The sequence below is a fragment of the Myxocyprinus asiaticus genome, chromosome 17 (assembly GCF_019703515.2).
Source record: "Myxocyprinus asiaticus isolate MX2 ecotype Aquarium Trade chromosome 17, UBuf_Myxa_2, whole genome shotgun sequence".
Lineage (NCBI taxonomy): Eukaryota > Metazoa > Chordata > Actinopteri > Cypriniformes > Catostomidae > Myxocyprinus > Myxocyprinus asiaticus.
In genome coordinates this window covers 23,941,850-23,963,699 of record NC_059360.1, presented here as the reverse complement: position 1 = coordinate 23,963,699, position 21,850 = coordinate 23,941,850, and the positions used below count along the sequence as shown (strand labels likewise).

The following is a 21,850-nucleotide window of genomic DNA, read 5'->3' as shown; positions in this document are numbered from 1 at the left end:
TACATCTCTGTCTTAATTTTTATACTGTCGTTGTCGAGAGACAAGAAAGATTGTGAAAATATTCTTATGACATAGCCTTTAGAAAACTTAATGGACAGATTAAAAAGTGAATCAAAAACATTTAGATATTCATGATGTTGCTTAATTATATTTCGATAGCAACATCATCTCAAATATATTGTAAATATATAATATATATCGCCCAGCCCTACTCTCAGCTCAGTTTGATATATTTTACTCAATTAATTACCATAATCATCAGATTTCATCTGGGCCTAGATATTATCAGATATTACTAGATTATGCCCTTCAGCTTCTTGTCAAGCCATTTAATCTCCGGTTGCTTTAGAGGGACTCTTCTTGTAATTAATGTTGCTTTGGATAAAAGGCTGTCAGCAAAATTACTAATTGTTAATTAGTTATTTATAAACAGTTGCCCAGGAATTTCTCCCTACCTGTAATCATCTACTGGCGGTGGTCATCTTTTCTTATTATATGTGGGATGCATCTCATTTTGTGATACTCTAGTGCAGCAGATTCTAAGGGGTCATGTCGTAAAAAATGTTTTTACTGTATTATTTTCTTTGAGGTTCACTTATAATGTTAGTAAAGGTTTTTGCACAAAAAAGTCATAATATAGTATTAAATGACTCTTTTCCATCCTATCTCTGGTCCTCTGTCTGAAACGCTCAGTTTTCTGTGCTGTCCCGTTTAAGACTTCTATATGCACGCCCATCGTGTTACTATTGGTTAACATCTTTGCAGAGCGAACACCCCCACCGACACTCGTGGAACTGTTGTTTTCCAAGAATAAAAGAATGAAAACATCAAGCAATTTACAAAATCTCCTGAAAGCACTCAGTCCAGATATTCACTAATAGCTGTACAGTATGTCCCAATTTATATGAAGCATGCAATCAAACTGCTACAGCTGTTCTTACTGAAATAACAATCGAAAACTGAACAAAGTAGGCACACTGTTACTTACTGTATATCATTAGGAATTCAAGATTTGGTGATACAATAATGCTATATAAAGCTGAGAACAGTGAAAATAGTCTAACACAAGCTGTATTTACACATAACCAATTTGTTCATGTTTACTATGTTATATACAGTATTTTATTTAATTTTTTTATGACAGGAAATCAAAAATTTAAATCAAATTGAAAACAAATACTCGTCTACACTCTGCCTCCCTCTACCAGCTGTGCAGTGTCACGTGCAAAAATAACTCACTCCAGGGGGCACTGCAGGGGAATTTAAACCCTACTCATGAAAAGGTTATATACGGGACAATCCTTGCATCCCGAAGCAGACATTTCGGGCCAAAACGCGGGGTGTGCTGGCTAATATGAGACAGATGAGACGACAGCCACTAGTGTATACTACACCACTGTCTTTCATTGCATTCCGCGCTACACTTTCTTCTTACATAGTAAAATAATTTAATCTCACATTAATATTTCGGGAGCAATTTTGTATTTCTTTGGTAAGTAACCGTGTAAGAAGCAAAATCCACTCCGCGCTGGTGTCCCGGTCATGGTTTATTTTGCTATAAAAATGGCTAAGTATACAATTCCTTGTATATTAAATGAATTTAGTATTAAATGTGTTACTGTCGTGTCCAATGTAGTTGGCACTGCTCCATCTTTCCATATAAGTTTCTTTGCAAAGTCTGAATCATAATAGTTCTCAAAAGAATCCTTAGAGAAATGTGTCAAACAAAACATATACAACCCTTTAAGATTCTGAGTGTGAAACGTAAAAACTCCGCTAAAGTATAACTCAAGTGCAACCACCTTAAACCTCTCTTTTGCCCTCAGTATTGTCCCTTACTTCTCTGTCTCTCTCAGTTTGGAGTCTGATCCAAAGATCTAATCCTCATTTCAATGAGGTGCTGAAACCTTTCAAAGGTTCATATGCTGGCATCCCTCCAAACCTTGACTTTATTAAATGCATTTTTCTATCTTTTTATCATACGATAAGAAATGTATCACAACTTCAAAGAAGATTCGGGTGATATAGTTCAGAACAAAAAAGTCAGAAAAAAGCAAATAATATTTGAGTGGCAGCCAAGAGAGCAGTGTCTCCCAGTGTTTTGAATAAAGTTTTATTTATCATAACTCATATTTAATCTCCAGGGTTTTCAGTACACAGACTAATAACGCAGATGTGTGTGTTGTGAGTAGGAGTAATTAAGAGGCCTCTCTAACGGGCGAGCGGACTGGTAACACTGAATCTCTCTCTAGGTGAAAGGCTGAGTGTTTTCCCTGTCTGTCCTGGGAGGAAAGTGATGGATGTTGTGATGGCCAGAGAGTCTCTGCCAAAGAGGCCTCAGTAGAGCCCAGAGGCATTAGTGCGAGCTGCACTCTCCAGTCGCTCGGTGAAGAACCAGTTCTCTCGCTTGCCCTTACTTTCTTCTTTTGTTTTTATGCTGTCAGTTCTTACTTTATTTCTTTTTCTTTTTTCTCTCTCTCTTATCTCTCTCCTCCCTTTTGCTCTCACTATTTCTTTCTATTATCCCATTCTACACTGCAAAAAATAATTTACTTGATCAGTGTTTTTGTCTTGGTTTCCAGTAAAAATATCCAGATGTAATATACTTAAAAATATCCTAGAGATGCACTGATGTATCGGCTGCCAATATTTATCTGCCAATTACTGACCAAATTAAAACCGTGAAAACGCTGATATAAAAAACTGATGATTTATTTATAATTAATTAGTAATGCACTTTGTAAAAACTCTTGATTCAAAACTGTGAATTCAAATGCACAGTCCAGAAATAATAATAGCCACTATACATAGAAGGTTTGACACTCCTGAGAACATATTTATATTACATTTTTATTCTTTCTCCTTCTCACTTCAATCAAAACTAAATTCCTTAAACAGACTTGACAGTTGTGACAGAAAGCGGCACTTCTATAGGCTACATGATGAGGGAAACCATCCAAAACGCTTTGAAACCAGCAGACTTTGACTTCTGAGATATCGGTATGATATACATTAATGCTGCATGATTGATTGAATTAAGATTGAAATAGCAATATGGTCCAGCGCAATTACTAGACCTTTATAGACTGTAAAAATAGAACTGCAAAAATGTTTTAGAAGTACAAAATAACCTTTTTTTCGTATCAATTATCATGTTATCATATTTTGTTATATTTTGTATCTTTTTATCTTGTTTTTATCTTTCACTGTGGCTCTCTTTGAAATTTTGGCCAACAGATCCAGTGTTTAATGGAAATTAAATATTGTTAGAACAGTGAAAAAGATTTGTACCTCTTTGTAAAAAAAATTTAAGCACTCCAATGTTAAACAGTGATCTGATCAAAAAATACGTAGGTGGCAAAATATTGGTATCGTTATCAGCCTATAGGTTTTTGTTAAAATCGGTATCGACCAAAAAATGTCATATCGGTGCATCCCTAAAATATCCTGTATAAACATCCTTAAAAAAAAAGAAACATTTACAGAAATTTCACCCTTCGGCTTTAATATCGTTTACAGTTTTGCTCTCAAGTAAATGTAATTTTGAAATTTTTACTGGAAAACAAGATGAAAACAAAGTAAATGATTATTATTATTTTTTATTATTATTTATTTATTTTGCACTGTAGTTGCACAGGGAATTTGAGGTTTATTCCAGACAGCATTCGTGAACATGCTTTTAATCATTAGCACTTCTCATCTATTGTCAGTTGAAATGTTTTTTTTTTTTTTTTATCTTTTCTTTTTTTCTGTGCTAATTTTCTCTAATACGGTCTTGTTAAATACCAACAAATGTTGGAATACTTTGCTTTGAGGAAGTTTTAATAGAAAATCTCTTGTTATCCCTCAAAAAGGCCCAGGTGGTTCCGTATGTACGCGTGCAGATGTGCGTGCGTGCATTTTGTACCATTGAGTGCTGGCCCGTGACTGCATACAAAAAGCTGCTCTCACTCTCTGTCTTGTATTACATACATAATTAATGGCGAGTTGACAGACTTAATTAAGAATGCATGTTGCTATTAGCTAGAACTTCCTGGGCACATTTAAGGATTTATTTGCTCAGAAATCCCTTTCCTTGAAACTGAGAATGTTGATATTTTGATGTTAACTGTGTGTGGAGCATGCACTCAATGTCTGTCGTGCAAAGATCAACGTTCAGCATCTAAAAGCATAAACGTCAGTGAGGCATGCCTGCTTGTAGATCCGCTGGGAAAACAGCTATGTAGCTGTTTTAATGGTTCTAATGTGTTTTATCCTTTTAGTAGACTGCAACACTCCACTTCACATGGCTTCTGTTTTTACTAACCTCACCACTTATGCCAGTTCTCATGACAATTTTGTATGATTGAAGAAAGTTTTTCACTCTTCTGTCGTGGCTTCTGTTGGCCTAATTTATGATAACCAGGAGATTCAACCTTTTGAACTCCTGTGTCTTGATTCCATATTGCTGTTACAATCACAATTTGGCTCACCTGGTAAAAGTGGGTAACTAGAGCATGGCTGCAAGTAGATTAAGTAAGCCTCCAAAAATGAACATTCAGTCACATTTTACTCACCCAGCTGAAGTTCCAAAGCCGTATGACTTTCTTTCTTAAGCAGAATGCAAAAGGAGATGTTATCATGAGTATGTTGGTCCGTCTTTTAAACATAATTGCAGTTGATTGCAGCTCACTTTAAAGCTTAAAAAAGTCCCCAAAAGTATCACAAACGTAGTTCATTCGACTCATGCATCATTTTCCAAGTCTTCTGAAGCCATACGATATGTTTTGGTGAGAAATAACCAAAAATGTAAGTTATTTTTAAAATCTTGACGTTCGTTGTGTTCATGCGCACTATGAGAGAAGCTTGTTCACAGTGGCACCTGTGCTCACATGAGAAGTCATGTTGTTTTAGCGCAAAACAATCCAAGTTTTGCTGTGAATATGCAAGCCAAAGCTGCTGGGATGCCTTCAGAAGATTTGCTAAATTACACACAAGCTACACTGACTACTTTTAGGATACTTTTGGGTATGTTTTTAAGCTTTAAAATATGGCAGTATCCACTGCCACTATTTTGAAAAGACGTACCAGTATATTCAGTAAAACATCTCCTTTTGTGTTCTGCATTAGAAAGAAAGTCATTCTGGTTTGGTACATCATTTGTGTGAGTAAATTGTGACAGAATTTTCATTTTTTGGTAAACTATTCCTGTAACATCGACCTGATTCTGGGAACCTAGAAGCTAAAGTCATAAACTTTACCTTCCTGGCACCTTACATTGAGCCATATCCAGTTCTCTTTCTAGTCACCTGTATCTTCTTGGGGACTCGACCAGTATGGTGAACACTTATACATTGGTGGATTTGGCACCAGTCAAAACACACATCAGCCTTTCAGTATAACAAGCTTACTTGGCTGTCGATCAATTGTTTGTGGTTTCTCGCAATTTCTCATCATCATGGATGTTTAAAACACAATAGGAACATCTAGTGGAATGTATTTAACTGTGGATTCCTTGTTTTTTCCAGTGTGGAGACTTGTCAGTTTCAAAACTGAACTTCAGTGTAAGGATCTTGGCATTGGCAAACTGATATTTTCAAGATCAGGCATTACAGTTTTAATCTATTACCATGCAGATGTTCTTTTCTGTCAAGACCTCGAGAATCACATTACACAGTGTACTTTTGGAGGTATTTTTCCCAAAAAGACAAACAAAAATAGCACTATCATCCATCAGCTGTGACTAATTTTTACATAGCTGATGCACACATACCAAGAGGACAGCAGAAGAACCCATCAGGAAGTCTTGCAACAATTTAGTCACCAATCCTCAAAAAGGCTGTGTTAGTAGTTGCCATTAGATGGAACAGGACACAATGGAAAGATGCAGTACCAAAGGGGGCATCTGCATTGTATTTAGAGTGGGATGTCTGAGAGGTGTTGGAGATACTCACTGTTGCAGTTATGCAAAAAGAAACTGGATCTGCTTTGAAAGCTTCAAATTAGAACTGTTGAAATGGATTCAAAATTAAAAATCCAGAGGTGGAAGGGGGACTGCAATGTTTATGGTCAGCTTTGAAGGTCCTACAAAGCTTGTGGATTAAAAATTGTTGTGTTTGTTATTGTCTGATATGATCATAGACGATGTGATGTGATGTATCGAATATAGCATTTTTGCATCACAATTGTTTTTCTTTTTGTTGTTGTTTTTTTAAAGTAAATTCATTTAATTTGAACAAAACAATTCAGTGTACAAAGGAAACTAGGGACTGAAATATACAAGATTTCAGCCTGGTCTCATGAAATTTATGTGAGCATTGCAACGTTTTTATTAGCAAAAAAATTACATGCCTCATAACACATTTGGCTGCACCTTTCAAGTGAAATGTCCAGCAGGGGGTGAAGTTGTAATCAGACAAGGTTTTTAAGGTGAATTTTAGATGGAGGTTTTAATAAAACATACCTCCCTAACCTAAAACTTTACCCTAAACTTAACCAATAATGTCCAAAAAGAGAAATGAGAGTTTAACAAAACAGACACCCTTACCCTTAACAGCAATTAACCGGTAGTGTTTTAAAATGCAGAAGCGAAACGAAAAGCACATTTTCTGAAGCAACCACATCAATTCGTGCAGCATCTCTGTCGTGTCACATGTTAGCTTGAGTTCTTGTCTGGTTTTGTAAGGCAGTCATCCGAGTCCAAAGTCGTTGGGTCTGTAACACAAGCGATAAAATGTATAATTTTTCAAAAGATGCGTTAAGAGTAAAAGTGTCTCGATATCATAACATAGCAGGGTCTGAGTAATAGAGAGAAAAATACGTATCTATAAAGTCATAATTAGCCATTGAAGTCATGATTTGAGTGAAAGTAAATAAACACACAGTTGTTGTAGCGCCTCTAGTGTTCATTTCACCTGGAAACTGCAGGGAATTTTACCTGGATACATGTATATAAGTTTTGCACAAATTTATATAGAGTAACATTTTCACTGTGAGACCAGGTTGCAAAATTTTAAGGATATTCTTGATCATGTCAAAGCTGACTACTCAGATTCCTGATTTTCCACACTTCATAGAGAGGTTTGCTGCCTGATATTAAAGGTTTGTCCTTTTATGACATTGTGATTATGGGCAAGTCAATTATATTATTTTATTATTGCAATCATTTTATTTGAGAGCCAAGAAACACATCTGAAACTCTGTGTGTTAGCCCAGAGGGCAGTAAAATTCCCCCAATAATTCATGTTTTTTATCCCATATGAAACAACAGTTCTTTTCCCATTTTTACCCATTTTTGATAGTAATATGTCAGAAATGTAGACCTTTCCTTATAGTAGAGGCATGATGAATCACACTGTGAATTCAACAACAGGTAAAAAGTTTTGCTGCTGAAATTGGTCTGCTAACCAAAATTCAAATCCGTGCCCCCAGTGGCTGGATATAGAAGTGTTATTAAACATATGGGCACGTCTGAATTCCAGTTTCCGGGTGAAATGTCCACAGAGTGGCGCCAAAAGCAAGTTGTGTTTTTAGTTGTAAATGATGTAATACAGTCAACAGGAATGCATATTTTATTAACCATGCACCCTAACCCAAACCTTAAACCTAACCATCAGTGAAGGGAAAATGTCATTTTAGTTTGAAAATGCAAACACCAAAAGGGGCCTGGGTAGCTCAACGAGTACTGACGCTGACTACCACCCCTGGAGTCGCGCATTTGAATCCAGGATGTGTTGAGTGACTCCAGCTAGGTCTCCTAAGCAACCAAATTGGCCCGGTTGCTAGGGAGGGTAGTCACATGGGGTAACCTCCTCGTGGTCGAAATTAAGTGGTTCTCACTCTAAATGGGACGTGTGGTAAGTTGTGTGTGGATCACGGAGAGTAGCATGAGCCTTCACATGCTGTGAGTCTCCGAGGTGTCATGCACAGTAAGCCATGTGAAAAGATGTGCAGATTGATGGTCTCAGAAGCGGAGGAAACTGAGACTTGTCTTCCGCCTCCCAGATTGAGGTGAGTAACCGCGCCACCACGAGGACCTAGTAAGCAGTGGGAATTGGGCATTCCAAAATTGGGGGAGAAAAGGGGATAAAATTATATATATTTTGTTTATTAAACAAAAGAAAATGCTAACTCAAAATTGGGTTCGCTATTACTTTTTTGAACATGATTACTTCCTGGTTCCCATGGGACCAGAACCTATGTCTTGGATGTTGCTTGAACAACACCATATCAGTTGCACTAGAGGGAAATGTGGTCACACTTGAATTGATACAAAAATGTGTGACGGGGTATGGCGCTTGTCAGTAATTCATCTGAACTGGACTGATTTCAGGGTGCACAAACTTTCAGAAGTAACATTTCGATTTCCCGTGTGATCTTGTTGGATGAAATGCTCCATGTGTAAAATTCTCCTGCAATCACTTGACTTAATAAATCAGTTAATTTTTTAACCTGGGCATAGGGATGCCTGACACAGGTGTCATGCATCATGAAAAAAAGAAATCACACACCACCCAAAAGGGTCAAATAGGAATATCCTGTTAGGGGGGTATTTTTTTTAACAAATGAAAACGTGCTGACAGGTGTTAATTCAATGTTTGTTTTTTGGTGTAGCTTACCAAAATTTCTGCTCTCCAAATTGGCAAGTGACTTCATATGGGTTGCAGTGGAACACGGCCACCCACCTTGTGCTCTATTTAACAGAATGAGAAAAAAACTCTGTATTGTATTTCAGTTGATGTGGCTTTCTATTACGACATGTGTTATTGAATTGGAAAGGGGAATATAACTGTCGCATTCGTTAAGCTCTTTTTAAGGGAAATAGAATAAAGAGAAGCACATTGAGACTCTGTGGTCCGTAAAACCACCGGTGAAACAAGATGATACGTTGTATGTTCTGCGTCCATGTACTTCAGACGGTTGTAATAATGAACTTGAAACTCTCTTGTTTGTGTAGCTAATGCAAAATGACTGGAGAGAAGTAAATAGATCGTTTTCAGTATGATTTAGAACCAGAAGAGGAGCGTGTGGCGGTATAATTAATATCAACATGACAATTGGGCAAAAATCTAAAGCAAATGTGAAGAATAAAGAGGCAAATTAGGCACAGTGGAAGACATTAAAAGAAAACAGTTTGTTCCCCATCTGCATCTTGAACTTAACAGGATGAAACATTTAAAAGCTTTTGTTTGCAAGGGTTTCTTCTACTCTTTGAATCACAACAGTCTTTTACAACAGGGCACAACAGTAAGGATGGCCTTGGGCCAGTGTGTGAGAGTTTTGTACCAGTTAAAGGAACTTTCATTTTCCCTATGGGATAAGTTCTGCATTGTCACTACATCTTACATAAATTGATCATGTACAGTACAAAGTGTTTTTATGCCTTGCAAACATAATAATTTTGTTTTATGTGATGTTTTGAGCATGGCTGTGTTTTTTTCTGAATTCTGCAGATGTAAATATGCCACCATGGTAAAATTATCTTGCTGGCTGACATACAATGACAAGAAAATGTTTGTGAACCCTTTGGAATTACCTGCATTTATGTATGGATTTGTCTTAAAACCTGGTTTGATCTTCATCTGTTACAATAATAAACAAACACAATCTGTTTAATAACACACAAATTATTGTAGTATTCTTGTACATACTGAATACATGATTTAAACATTCACAGTGAAGGTTGGAAAAAGTATTAGTAAAAGTAAAAGTACTAGGCTAAGTTTGTCAACAAAAGCTAATTAGAGTCAGGAATTGGCAAACCTGGCATCCAATTAATGAAACGATATTTGAGGTGTGGGTTAGAGCTACTTTGACTTATAAAAATCACTCAAACATTTTGAGTTTGCTATTCACAAGAAGCATCTGGTGACGTGGATCATGCCTCGCAAAAAAGAGATCTCAGAAGACCTATGATCAAAAATTGTTGCTTTGCATAAAGCTAGAAAGGTTTATAAATTTATCTCAAGAGCTTAGATATTCATCTGTCCACAGTTAGATAAACTGTCTATAAATGGAGACAATTTAGTACTGTGGCTACTCTCCCTAGAAGTGGCCATCTAGCCAAGATGACTCAAAGGGCACACCACAGAATGCTCAATGAGGTAAAAAAAAAAAATTAATAATCCTAGAGTGATAGCTAAAGACTTGAAGGAATCATAAGAACTGGTTAACATCTCTGTTCATGAGTCTACTATACGGAAAACATTAAACAGGCATGGTGTCCATGGCAGGACACCACGATGGAAGCCACTGCTTTCCAACAAAAACATTGCTGCGCTCCAGAAGTTTGCCAAAGACCACCTTGACACTTCACAACACTACTGGGAAAGTGTTTTGTGGACTAATTAAACTAAGGTTGAATTTTTGGTAAGAACACACAGCACTACGAATGGTGTAAAAAGAGCACCGCAAGTTTATTAAGATATCCTACAGGATAATGTCAGGGTGGCTGTGTGCCAGCTGAAGCTCAGTAGAAGTTGGGTGATGCAGCAGGACAATGTTAAACATTAAACATTGAAGTAAATCCACTACAGAATGGCTTCATAAAAATAAAATTCACCTTTTGGAGTGGCCCAGCCAGAGCCCAGACCTTAACCCAATAGAGATGCTGTGGAACGACCTCAAGAGAGTTGTTCACACCAGACATCCTAAGAATAGGTTATTGCTGCCAAAGGAGGATCGACCAGTTATTAAATCCAAGGGTTCAATTACTTTTTCCTCAGCACTATGAATGTTTAATGGGATGTTCAATAAAGACATGAAACATTATAATTGTTTGTGTGTTGTTAGCTTAAGCACATTGTGTTTGTCTATTCTTGTGACTTTGTTGAAGATTTGTCATTTTATGACCAATTAGTGCAAAAAACCAGTAAATTCCAAAGGGTTCACATACTTTTTCTTGACACTGTACATGTGGTTGAAAGAAAGACAAATTGCAAGAATAATTTGTGAACACATCAGTTAGAATGGGTAAAAAATCATCACTATATGCCATAATTTTACAGGGGGAAAAAATTGTGTTTATGAATTTAAAGCTTTCATGGAGATACTGCTGTATAAATTCCAGCCATTATTGCAATTCTTTCAAATTAAAAACAATTTTTGTTTTTTTGCTGCAAATAAAAAATGTGTTGCCAAAAATGCAGTGTATAAGTTTGTTTATTTACTGTATTTATTTATCTATTTTGGTGAGGCCAGTGCAAGTAACATATTACATATTACCACCAAAGCAACCTTATTACCATCAATTTACAATCAAGTCTTAGAAGATTAGATATTACTTTGATAAATAGTTTCACAATTAGCTTAGTGATGCATTATAACCACCAATTAAGCGCTTAGACAGTTCATATGGTTGTTTTTGTGCCTTGTTTGTTTCTGAATTACCCGTGCCACATGGAGGCACCCAGGACACACAAACGAGACAATAAAATATCACCATGTGTTTGTCTGTTTGTGTCTTTGTGCATCTGTGTCTGTGTGTTTGTGCATAGACCCCTCTTTTCCACCTCTCCAGTCAGTTGTTAACTAGGTGCATGTGTGAGGATGTGTAAAATTGACTGGAATGTTATGCCCTGCCAAACCCCCCAGCCCGACACCCCCCTGGAGATAAGTGAGTTAGAACAAGACTGGCATACCCGTCTCCCTCTACAAAACCAACTATTCTCCCCCTACCTTCTCCTCACAGTGCTTTCCTCCTATCTTCTTGTACATCCATCTATCTATTTGTTGTGTCACCTGCAAGATTATTATTTGAGAATATATTTGCATTAAAATATATACAGTAATGCAATTTGCATAATCAATAAATGCAAAAATAGCACACATGTGCTTTTATTCTGTGAGACTATAATTTACTTGCAGACCAAAAGAAAAAATTATATTTGATTTAAGTGTGTCATGTTTCAGTGTTAAAGTATTTTCTCCTATTCCTGCTAAAAACTATGAGTAAACCATTTGTAGGTTAATTTCTCAGAAAAGTGTAAACACTGTGACTCTGTGGCAGTTTCAGGGGGTCAGGCACATTTCACTCACGACAGAAATGGCTGCACATCAACATTTGAGAGAAAACAAAAGAGTTTTGGGCAGTGTTGGGCAAGCTACTCAAACAATTTACCAAGCTAAGCTACCAATTTCTCAACAGAAAAATTTGTTAAGGTAAGCTAAAAGCTACACTTCAGAGAAAGTAGCAAGTTACACAACAAACTACACACCAAAAGTAGCTTGATACATTTAAGCTACTTAATATTTTTTCAGCCAGATGCACAGAACATACTGTCATAAACAAAGCATCTAAAAACGTATACACATAATGTTTATTAAAGCCATTGTATAGCATAGTACAGTATAGTGCAATACTGTATTCAGGTATGCAGTATGTTGCAATATAATATGCATGTAAAAAACAAAACAAAATATGTAAAGTCATATTTATTCATGCTACCTATACAAACCCATAATCATTTGAACATAATTTCCTTTGCACATTCCTGTATAAAAACTCTGTACATATACTATTCCACTTATCCAGTAATTCTGTGTCTTGTTGTTGTATTTCTGTACTGGAAGCTTCTGATCAGAGGCCAAATTTCTTGTGTGTGTGTATTTTGGGCACATCTGGGAAATAACAATGTGATATCTGATGGTATCAGATTGTAATACCAAAGTACTTTGAGAAACAATTACCATATTTATGTACTATTCTGTATTTACATCATGCTTCAAAGTACTTCAAAGAATACTATGGTACTACCATGGTAATTTGATATATGATTACCACATTCATATAAAATTCAGTGTACATGGTGCTTCAAGGTAATTTAAAGAATACTATGGTACTTCACCTTATTCGTATACCACTGTATTAACATGGGGCTCCCAAGTAATGGTAAAAAAAAAACATGGTAATGCCATGGTACTTTTTGTGTGTGTGTGTGTAGGCTACTAAGTCTTTTGATGGTAAAATCTTTACCTGCAGTGCCATTCAAGCTGTACACATGTTGAACTTAATAAAGACCTTCTTCATCACTGGCAAACAATAGGACGCATTTGCAGGTTTGGTTTCCATTGATTGTAGATCCACTGCAAAAAAAAATCAGTGAGCGTGCTGGCAAGTGAGAGCATGCACCAAATGACCCCACACTGTTTCAAAAGTACAGCTGCAATACTTAAACATAATACGTGTTAACATGCCTCTACTGTGATAAAATTGCTTACTTACCTTGTCTGTGTAAACTTATCCAGTATTTCACCTTCATTGTACTGATGACGGAGCACTGGTAAACCCTGTAGGCCTAAATCCTGGTAACCTTTGCAGGATGTAAAGGAAACCAAAAAGAGAGTTAACCTGAATTTGAGTTTTTCAGAATTTCAATAAGACGCGATGGAATATGTGCGTCTCTAAGCTGCTTTATAGTTGGAGTGCGAGTAGCAGAACTTCGGCCAACAAACGTGCTCACTCTGGTCCTGTTATTGACTGCGGTCCATTCTGACAAGTGTTTCCGATCTCATGGTGCGTTCAAGTCCTCCTGGTCATGGCTTGAAGAAAATCCTGAGTTTCCCACTCGTAATTATGACTTTGTGGTGGCATTCATGTGCGCTTAACTCGTAAATACCATATTTTTGACATGACTTTAATGCACCATCACCATGGTGCTGTGTAAAAGTCTGCTCTCAAATCTGGGCCAGGAACCGCTGTCTCGTCCACGTGTGATTTTGAATTCTCCGCTGTTATGCGATCTTACTACAAAGCCCCTCACATATCTCTACTTGTGAGTGCTGTTGAGCTCAAGCAGGGCAGGAAATGCTGTCACGTCTGTGTGTGATTTTGAAGTAATTCAAAGTATTTAGAATACATTACTGACCTTGAGTAATCTAACGGAATACATTACAAATTACATTTTACAGCATGTATTCTGTAATCTTTAGTGGAATACATTTCAAAAGTAACCCTCCCAACCCTGCATATACGTGTACTGTACAACCAACCACAACTCAGAGTTTACGCATATACCTCATTGTTTTTTCAAGTTTCGTTTTTAAACTGGAAAAACTAAAAAATAATCACTTTACCCTTAACAATAAACACAGCGAGTGCTTTAATTGTTTTTAATGAGTGCATCCTGTACATATCTGTAAGCATCTAAAAAAAAATGAAAGAGTTTCATGACCCTTTGAACCCTCTGGTTTAAACATTCTCTGATCCAGTTTAAATCAATGGGGTTTTTCTGATTTGACATTATATACCTCAGGATAGCTCCGAAAAATTGCTTTTGTTTTGTTCCCAATCATTTTACCTGTTACTGAGTAAAATTTTGTGCTGATACGACAAAACAATAAAAAGTTATAGCATTACAAAAAGAATGTATCCAAGTGTCCAAAAGCCTCTCCAAACAAATAAAACATAATAATTTTACATAAGAACTAATTGCACATGCAAATACAACAATGACTCTCCAAAGCATGCAGGCATGAGTAAAGAGGTCTCATTCAGTTCCAATCTGTGTAATTTGAGCCATCACTGAGTCTGTGTCTGTCACGGTTCTGTCACTCTGTCAGTCTGGGTTTTGGTCTGACAGGACAGGGGCATCATCGTCCCATGTCTGTCTTGTGTTTCGTTGTCTGTCTTTGTGTGAGTGTGCGGTTTCGGTTGTATTCCCTGCCATGCACTCTTCATGTCGGGAGCATGGTGTCTGGATCCTGAATTCCTGTCTGGTTTGTTTCGGTCTGTGTCGGGAACTAGACACTCGTCTGTTATTGACGTGGGTGCACTGCGCTTATGCCATCTTGGCAGTATGCACTCGTGTCAATAGTTTGTCTGTCTCGTGAACACAGGCACGCTCGGGTAGTGAGCTGTCTTCATGTTGTGCTGAGGTTTGGTCACTTTGGTCTAAGGTGTCGGGTGTGTGTGACTGAACTCTTGCACAGGTGTCCTGTCTTGTTTTTGTTGCCTGTTGAATGCATTGTGTGGCGTTTGCTTCGCGATGTACATTCAGGTTTCGTTTAATGTGAGAATGTGTGGCATCTTTTTGTTTGGCGTTGCTACACATTCTCTCGTCTTGTTTGTCTGTTGGCATGGGTGTATATCGCCTCATTGTCTTGGCGATGTGCCTTCATGCCATTTGGGTGTTTTGTTGTCTTGTGAGAGCATGTGGCTTTGTTTTGTTTCCGTATTGCCGTGTGTCTCTCTGTCTTACGTCATACCCCGCCTCCTTGTTTGCCCATTATTAGTTTATTAGTCACACCTGCCCTCTCTTGTTAACCTGTTGATTTCTCTCCCTATTTTAGTCTCTTCATGTTTGCTGTCCAGTGCCAGTTCGTCTTGTTTCCAGTCTTTTGTGTCTTGTGTGATCCAGTCAGTCTTGTGTAGTCGGTTGGTCCTGTTTGTTCCTCATCTCATCCCTGTCCGGTCCAGTTGGTTGGGTCGTGAGTGTCATGTGTATTTTGTTGATTCATGTCTTTTATTTTGAAAAGTTTAGTTCCTGTTCCCTTGTCATGTGATTTCATGTTTTCCCTCCATGTTCATGTGTCATGTTTTCATTGGTTTATTGTTTAATTAGCTTGTTATCAGTTCTGTTTTATCATTGGTTTATGTTCTCCCATGTCTTGTATTTAAGCCCTCATGTTTGCATTGTCTAGTTGTCAAGTATTGAATGTATGTGGATGTGTTTTGTGCTATGTAGTCAAGTCAAGTTTAGTCAAATCAAGCCAAGCCATGTTAAGTCCAGTCTAGTCAAGTCGTTTATGTTTGTTTTGTTTAGTCAACATGTTTAGATTACTGCACTTGGGTTCTCTACACTTCATCTTCGTCATTGCCATTGCCAGCAGCAGAAGCATCATTACAGTGAGCTGTCTTCATGTTGTGCTGAGGTTCGGTCACTTCGGTCTAAGGTGTCGGGTGTGTGTGTGTGGCCGAACTCTCACACAGATGTCCTGTCTTGTTTTTGTCACTTCATGTCTCCATGTTTGCTGTCCAGTGCCAGTTTGTCTTGTTTTCAGTCTTGTGTGCTAGTGTTTCCAGTCGGTCTTGCTTGTGTGTTCAGTCTTCCCTGTCGATCCTGTTTCCCCCACCTGGTTCCTGTTTCGGTCCAGTCAGTCCTGTTTCCCCCTGCCCCAGCCTGGATTACCCTTTTTCCCCTTCGGGGTAGTTTGTTTATTTTTCCCTCTCGTGGGAGTTTTATGTTGGATTTTTGTATTTAATAAACCTTTATTTTTCACTCTGCATTTGGGTCCTGAGCCTCTCAATCTGTGACAGTGTCATGTCCTTGGAGCCATCTCCTGGTGACCGTATGTAATTAAAGTGAACAATCCTCTCTGTCCATATTTGGATGACTTCCACCTCTGGTTGCAGCAATCTAAATCCTAATACGACTGGTTTCGCATTCCATTCCATGAACGTACTACATAATTTTCAGTGAAGTCATCTGATCCAGGAAAGCTAATGTGTTTTTAGCCAGAGAAAACATTATGTGCTGTGTGCACATTGTGCTTCATGTGGTTTATCTAATGATCTATGCATCTTATGTTGTGTGTGGGCTCATTTGAATGGGAATCCCTCTAAGTAATGAAATGTGATATTTTATGTTGTGTGAAGTTATAAGGGAAAACATGGCTTATAAGCAGCACCTGTTTACATGAAAAATGTATGTCAAAGACATGTACTTAGATATTGCTATATTTTTGTCTGAGTAAAACAAATAGGCTGCTTGGATTCTACAATTTGAGAGTTTTCCAACGACGTGACACATGGCTATTTTATCATTTATGTTTTTCCAATTAAAATAATATGTACAGTGCAAAATTATTAATAAATGATCAAAACGGAACACTTCTGATGTGTCTGCAAATTTCAACGCACTTGTTCAGTTTTGGTCATAATGCCTACATGCATTATAAATAACAGTTTCTAAGCTTTAAAATGATACCTATTTTGTTATGGTCAAGACTGTAGTTATTACTATTTTGATAATTATTTTTCTCTCTGCAAATCTGAGCTTAAAGGGTTAATTTAAGATATTAGAACAAACCTTTACTCCTAAGTATGATCAATAGTAATAGTGATGCTTTGATTGCCTTAGCAAGCACCACAAATTAGATGGGGAATCCCCTTAGTTTTCTGCATAGAAGTTTTCCCCGTTTCCAAAAATCATTTCCTCTGAGCTGTAAAATATGGCTCTGAATTAAACTCTCCAGTGTAAGGGAACAAACATTAAGGATGAACTTAATAATGAAACATAGCGTAACTTTACTCACTTAACCTTAAGTTATTTCCATGCCTTTCTTCTTCAGGAAAGGGATGAAATAGATTACTCACATTTTTCCCCTTTTAGTATCAGGCTCTCAGTCCTGTGAAATGTGTTAACAGTGCTGGGTGATATAGTACACGGAGCATGAATAATATGATAGCATTAGAGCCGTGCAAATGTGTGATTAGACCTTCACTTCCTCTTCACTCAGTGAAAGCAAGTCATTTGAGGAGTTTTCCCTAACCCACACATACTCATACATGTGTGTACATAGAATCACACATTCACATAATGGGCAGTGTTGTAACAGAGTGAGTCGCAACACCATCAGTTTAACCAATTAGAAATTAGCTACAGGGGTGAAATCCCTATCATACATGAGAACCACCTTTTTGAGATGATCAGTGTGTAGAAATATAAAGGATTTACAGGACAAAAACAATTTTGAGGTAAGAAGGTATCATTTTTAGTCTGGTTTAGAATTTGATATGCGAACATGCTAATGAATATTAAATGAGAGAACTGATATCTTCTGAATAAGCAGATTCACTTGTTTAATTTGATACAAAATTTTGACAAAATGGCAAAAAATAAATAAATAAACCCCAATGTGTTTCCTTAAACTAATGGTTTTAATAAAATCTGCTCATTCCCAAAAAACAAAACATTTAATGGAATGTAAGATCAAGGGGATCAAGTTTCTTTCTCCTGGAAAGATTTTTCCTCTTTCCTGTCCATGTTTCCCTCCTAATACTGTATATATAGTGGTCCCTAAAAAGAATTTGGACAGTTAAAGGGATAATGAAAATTCTGTCATAATTTACTCATCCTTATATCATTCCAAAACCACATGAGGAATACAATAAGAGTGGCAGAATTAATTCTTCAGTCACCATTCACTTTCATTGCATCTTATTCCATACAATGAAAGTGAATGGTGAATTTGCTTTACATCTCCTTTTGTGTTCTTTTGTTTTCCATGGAAAACATGTGGATAGTTAATGTGCCCAGTTGGTTGAAAATATGGCAAAATTGATATATTATTATCTAATGCAATGACATTAGTGTCCAAATACTTTTTGGGGCCACTGTATATTTGGTTTGGTATTTTTTTTAAAAACCTTCCACTCTACAAGGCCTGCACTGGGAGAATCATTGAGAGTCCAGAATGAAATGCTCACAAATGACACACCTGATTTCAATGCACAGAGTCTGAGCCTCAAAACAATGACATCATTGTGCATCGTTAAACTGTTAGTCAGTCTACATCCACAGTAAATGTAAACGGGAACAGCTGTAATCCTCATGATCTGGTTGCTGTTTCTATGTTTGTACGAGCGTTGGCCTTTGAGGTTGCGGCAGAGTTTGGATACATTGATACTTTCTTGTTTAGTCAACCCGCCATGGCTGCTGTGTTGTGCATAATGTGTAAATGTTTACGATGTTCTGTTTGCACTTCATCATTTATTGTGATTTTGTAACGTACCACTAAATGTGTCTATGTTTTTTTTTTCTTTTTCTGTTTCTCTCTCTGTCTCTACAGCAAATGGTATGTACATGGAGAGCCACGAAATGCATCTGGTTGTAGAAAGAGACAACTTAACCATACGTCAACACCTCAGCAAGGTAATGATCATACCATTAAATCAGATATCAGTTTGTTTGTTTTCACTGCAAATATAAGTCAACTTTCAGAATACACTCTTTTCCTTAATTTCATTCTAAACTACTTTTACATATTGTATTTATTTATTTATTGGCAACACATGTGAAATATTCCCCACATTAAACCACCAAAACGAAAATATGAGAAACAAAATCAAGTGTCTTCACATTTGTGTGACATTTTTGTGTAGTTTCTTTGAGTGAATGGCTCATCTTGAATATGATCATGTGAGAGGCACAATAATCTAAGCTGTTTGTCACAAATATGCAAGGAAAAACAGCTAAATAATCCCATTGTCAGAGGCAAAAATATATTTTTAATAATAATAAAAAAAACAGCTACAACACCATGCAACACTTTTTTCCATTTTAAAATCATACAAAATACTGTTTTGTGGCTGGTAAGAAATACTTATGGCTGCTGGTAAAGTTTCTGAATTAAGGATAGTTCACCCAAAAATGAAAATTCTCTCATCATTTACTCACCCACATGCCATCCCAGTTGTGTATGACTTTCTTTCTTCTGCTGAACATAAACAAAGATTTTTACAGGAATATCTCAGCACTGTAAGTTCATACAATCCAAGTGAATGGTGGCCAGAACTTTGAAGGTCCAAAAAGCACATAAAGGCAGCATAAAAGTATTCCATACGGCTCCAGAGGTTAAACCCATCTCCAGAAGTGATACGATAGGTGTGGGTGAGAAATAGATCAATATTTAAGTCACGTTTGACTATAAATCCTCCTTCCTGTCCAGTAGGTGGCAATATGCATGAAGAATGTGAATCGCCAAAAACAAAAGAAGAATGTGGAAGTGAAAGTGGAGATTTATAGTAAAAAAGGATTTAAATATTGATCTGTTTCTCACCCACGCTTATCATATCACTTCTGAAGATATGGATGTAACCACTGGTTTACTTTTATGCTGCCTTTATCTGCTTTTTTGACCTTCAAAGTTCTGGCCACCATTCACTTGCATTGTATGGACCTACAGAGCTGAGATATTCTTCTTAAAATATTTTTTTGTTGTGTTCAGCAGAAGAAAGAAAGTCATACACATCTGGGATGGCATTAGGGTGAGTAAATGATGAGAGAATGTTCATTTTTGGTTGAACTATCCCTTTAACATGCCATTGGCAGATGTGGCGAAAGCACATTTTGGACCCTGACAGTAAATATGGTGGCAGCAGATAAAACCCACAGTCAATCTCAATAATAATAGTAGTATAAAAAAATACTTGGCAAGAAATCAGATTTTGTAGATCAAATCCTCCATAGATGCACTCCACATAACCTTCCTTTTTCTCAATGGAAACATGGGCGGAAGAACCCAGCCTAAGTGCGTACCTTTCAATACCATGGTTTGATGCAAACCAGAGACCACATACACATGCAGAGAGGGTGGAGGACTGGGCTTGCTGATGGCTGATGGACTATATCTGTCATCAGTTAAAAAGGTGATGTCTTCACTGCTTTCACCCTGTTACCATTAAAAAATCCCATACTTAAAACCTTTGTCTCATATTACACTTAGCACCTCTGTGGTCAACTCACTCAGACTACTGTTTTCAGAAGTCTCGCAAATACCTTGTGAAAATCCCTTGAGCCTGGAAGCCGATCAGATGATATTAGCAAGTTTGCGTGGTCTGATCTTTGCATCCCACCTAAAATTCCATCAAGGAAAGAAGCTCTTCTTTTCCATCGATGTCTCTGAAAACCATTGTCTGTTTGTCTGCATGGGTGTCAGGATATATGTCATTCTTTCGTATCAGCTTCATGAGAAATGCAGGACGTATTGCTTGCCAATAGCGATGCTAGATTCATTTTCTTCCGAAAAAGCTGAAGGTGAAGACAGGAGGTCATATGTTTAAACCCCTCGCTGCCCTAAACCACATGCATCTGACTCTTCTATTAGATTTATGAGCTGTGGTGAAATCGATCAGGCCGACAGATGTAGAACCCATCACGATTAACTGGTACAGTCGGCAAAGGCCAAACATTATGCAGTTTGTCAGAGAAATCATGCAAAGCATTTGACAAGAGAATTTGATCTTTCTATTGTGTACAGCTCTAGAGGTCTTACCAATAAATAGCCCTCAGAAATCTGTACGGGTGTTTTTTTCTTTCGCATTGATGTTACTGGCACCATTCAGAAGAGGTTACAGCAGCCTAACTAAAGGAAATACCCTTCAAGTGTCCACAGTGTCTGAAGGGAGATGGTGGACATAGCGGTTTTAATGTCAATCTTGCTTACATTTTGATTCATTGAAACAGAATCCTAATGGTTTTGACTTGGACCTTCTGTGAAGTTCTCAGTATGGTATGCCTTTGTTAAAGCCTCACTCTATGGCCAAATACACACTGCATATTAAGACAGTAGTCACTCCTCTTCATAGTTCTTAATCCTGTTCTTTTCACACATTTTGGAGTGATTACCTCATTCTACCCCACAAAAAAAATATAATATTTTTGTCTTGCATTTCAGTAAACATGCTTAAAACAATATAAATTTATTTGAGAAGCAAAATTGCATAACATATTAAGATTAGGAATATATCTTGAATTAGCTTTATTTTTCATATTCCACTGACAAATAGTTTTTCTTGTTTTCTTGTTTTAATCTTGGCATTGAGGTAGGAAAAATACACCTTTTTTAATTTAAGGTATATTCTCTGAAAACAAGTCTTACTTTCTTACACAGTTTTGTCTCTCAGGTAAGTTTATCTTGCTTTAAGGGTGTTTAGACTGGGGGAAAAAAAACAGATTAAGAGATTTTTTGCAGTGTACAACCGAATTCACTCCTGAAAGGTCCACACTCCCGTTTTCAAGTGTTTTCCAATTGTTTCTCATCCACACTGAAACGTATGAAAACTATTAAATCCCCTTACTGTGCAAGTGAAAAACAGTCATTCCATGTACGGTCTGAAATGCAATTGTCATCATGTTCCATCACCGGACAG

At 37.2% G+C, this 21,850-nt stretch overlaps 1 protein-coding gene across 1 annotated transcript in view; it reads left to right on the top strand.

Moving 5' to 3' along the window:
- The window catches only part of ldah (lipid droplet associated hydrolase), a 43,396-nt gene that overhangs the window by 20,261 nt on the left and 1,285 nt on the right, over positions 1-21,850 (top strand). Inside the window, exon 5 of the mRNA XM_051722490.1 lies at positions 18,769-18,851. Coding sequence (XP_051578450.1) covers positions 18,769-18,851 — 83 coding nt within the window. The remainder of the gene's footprint in view (positions 1-18,768; positions 18,852-21,850) is intronic.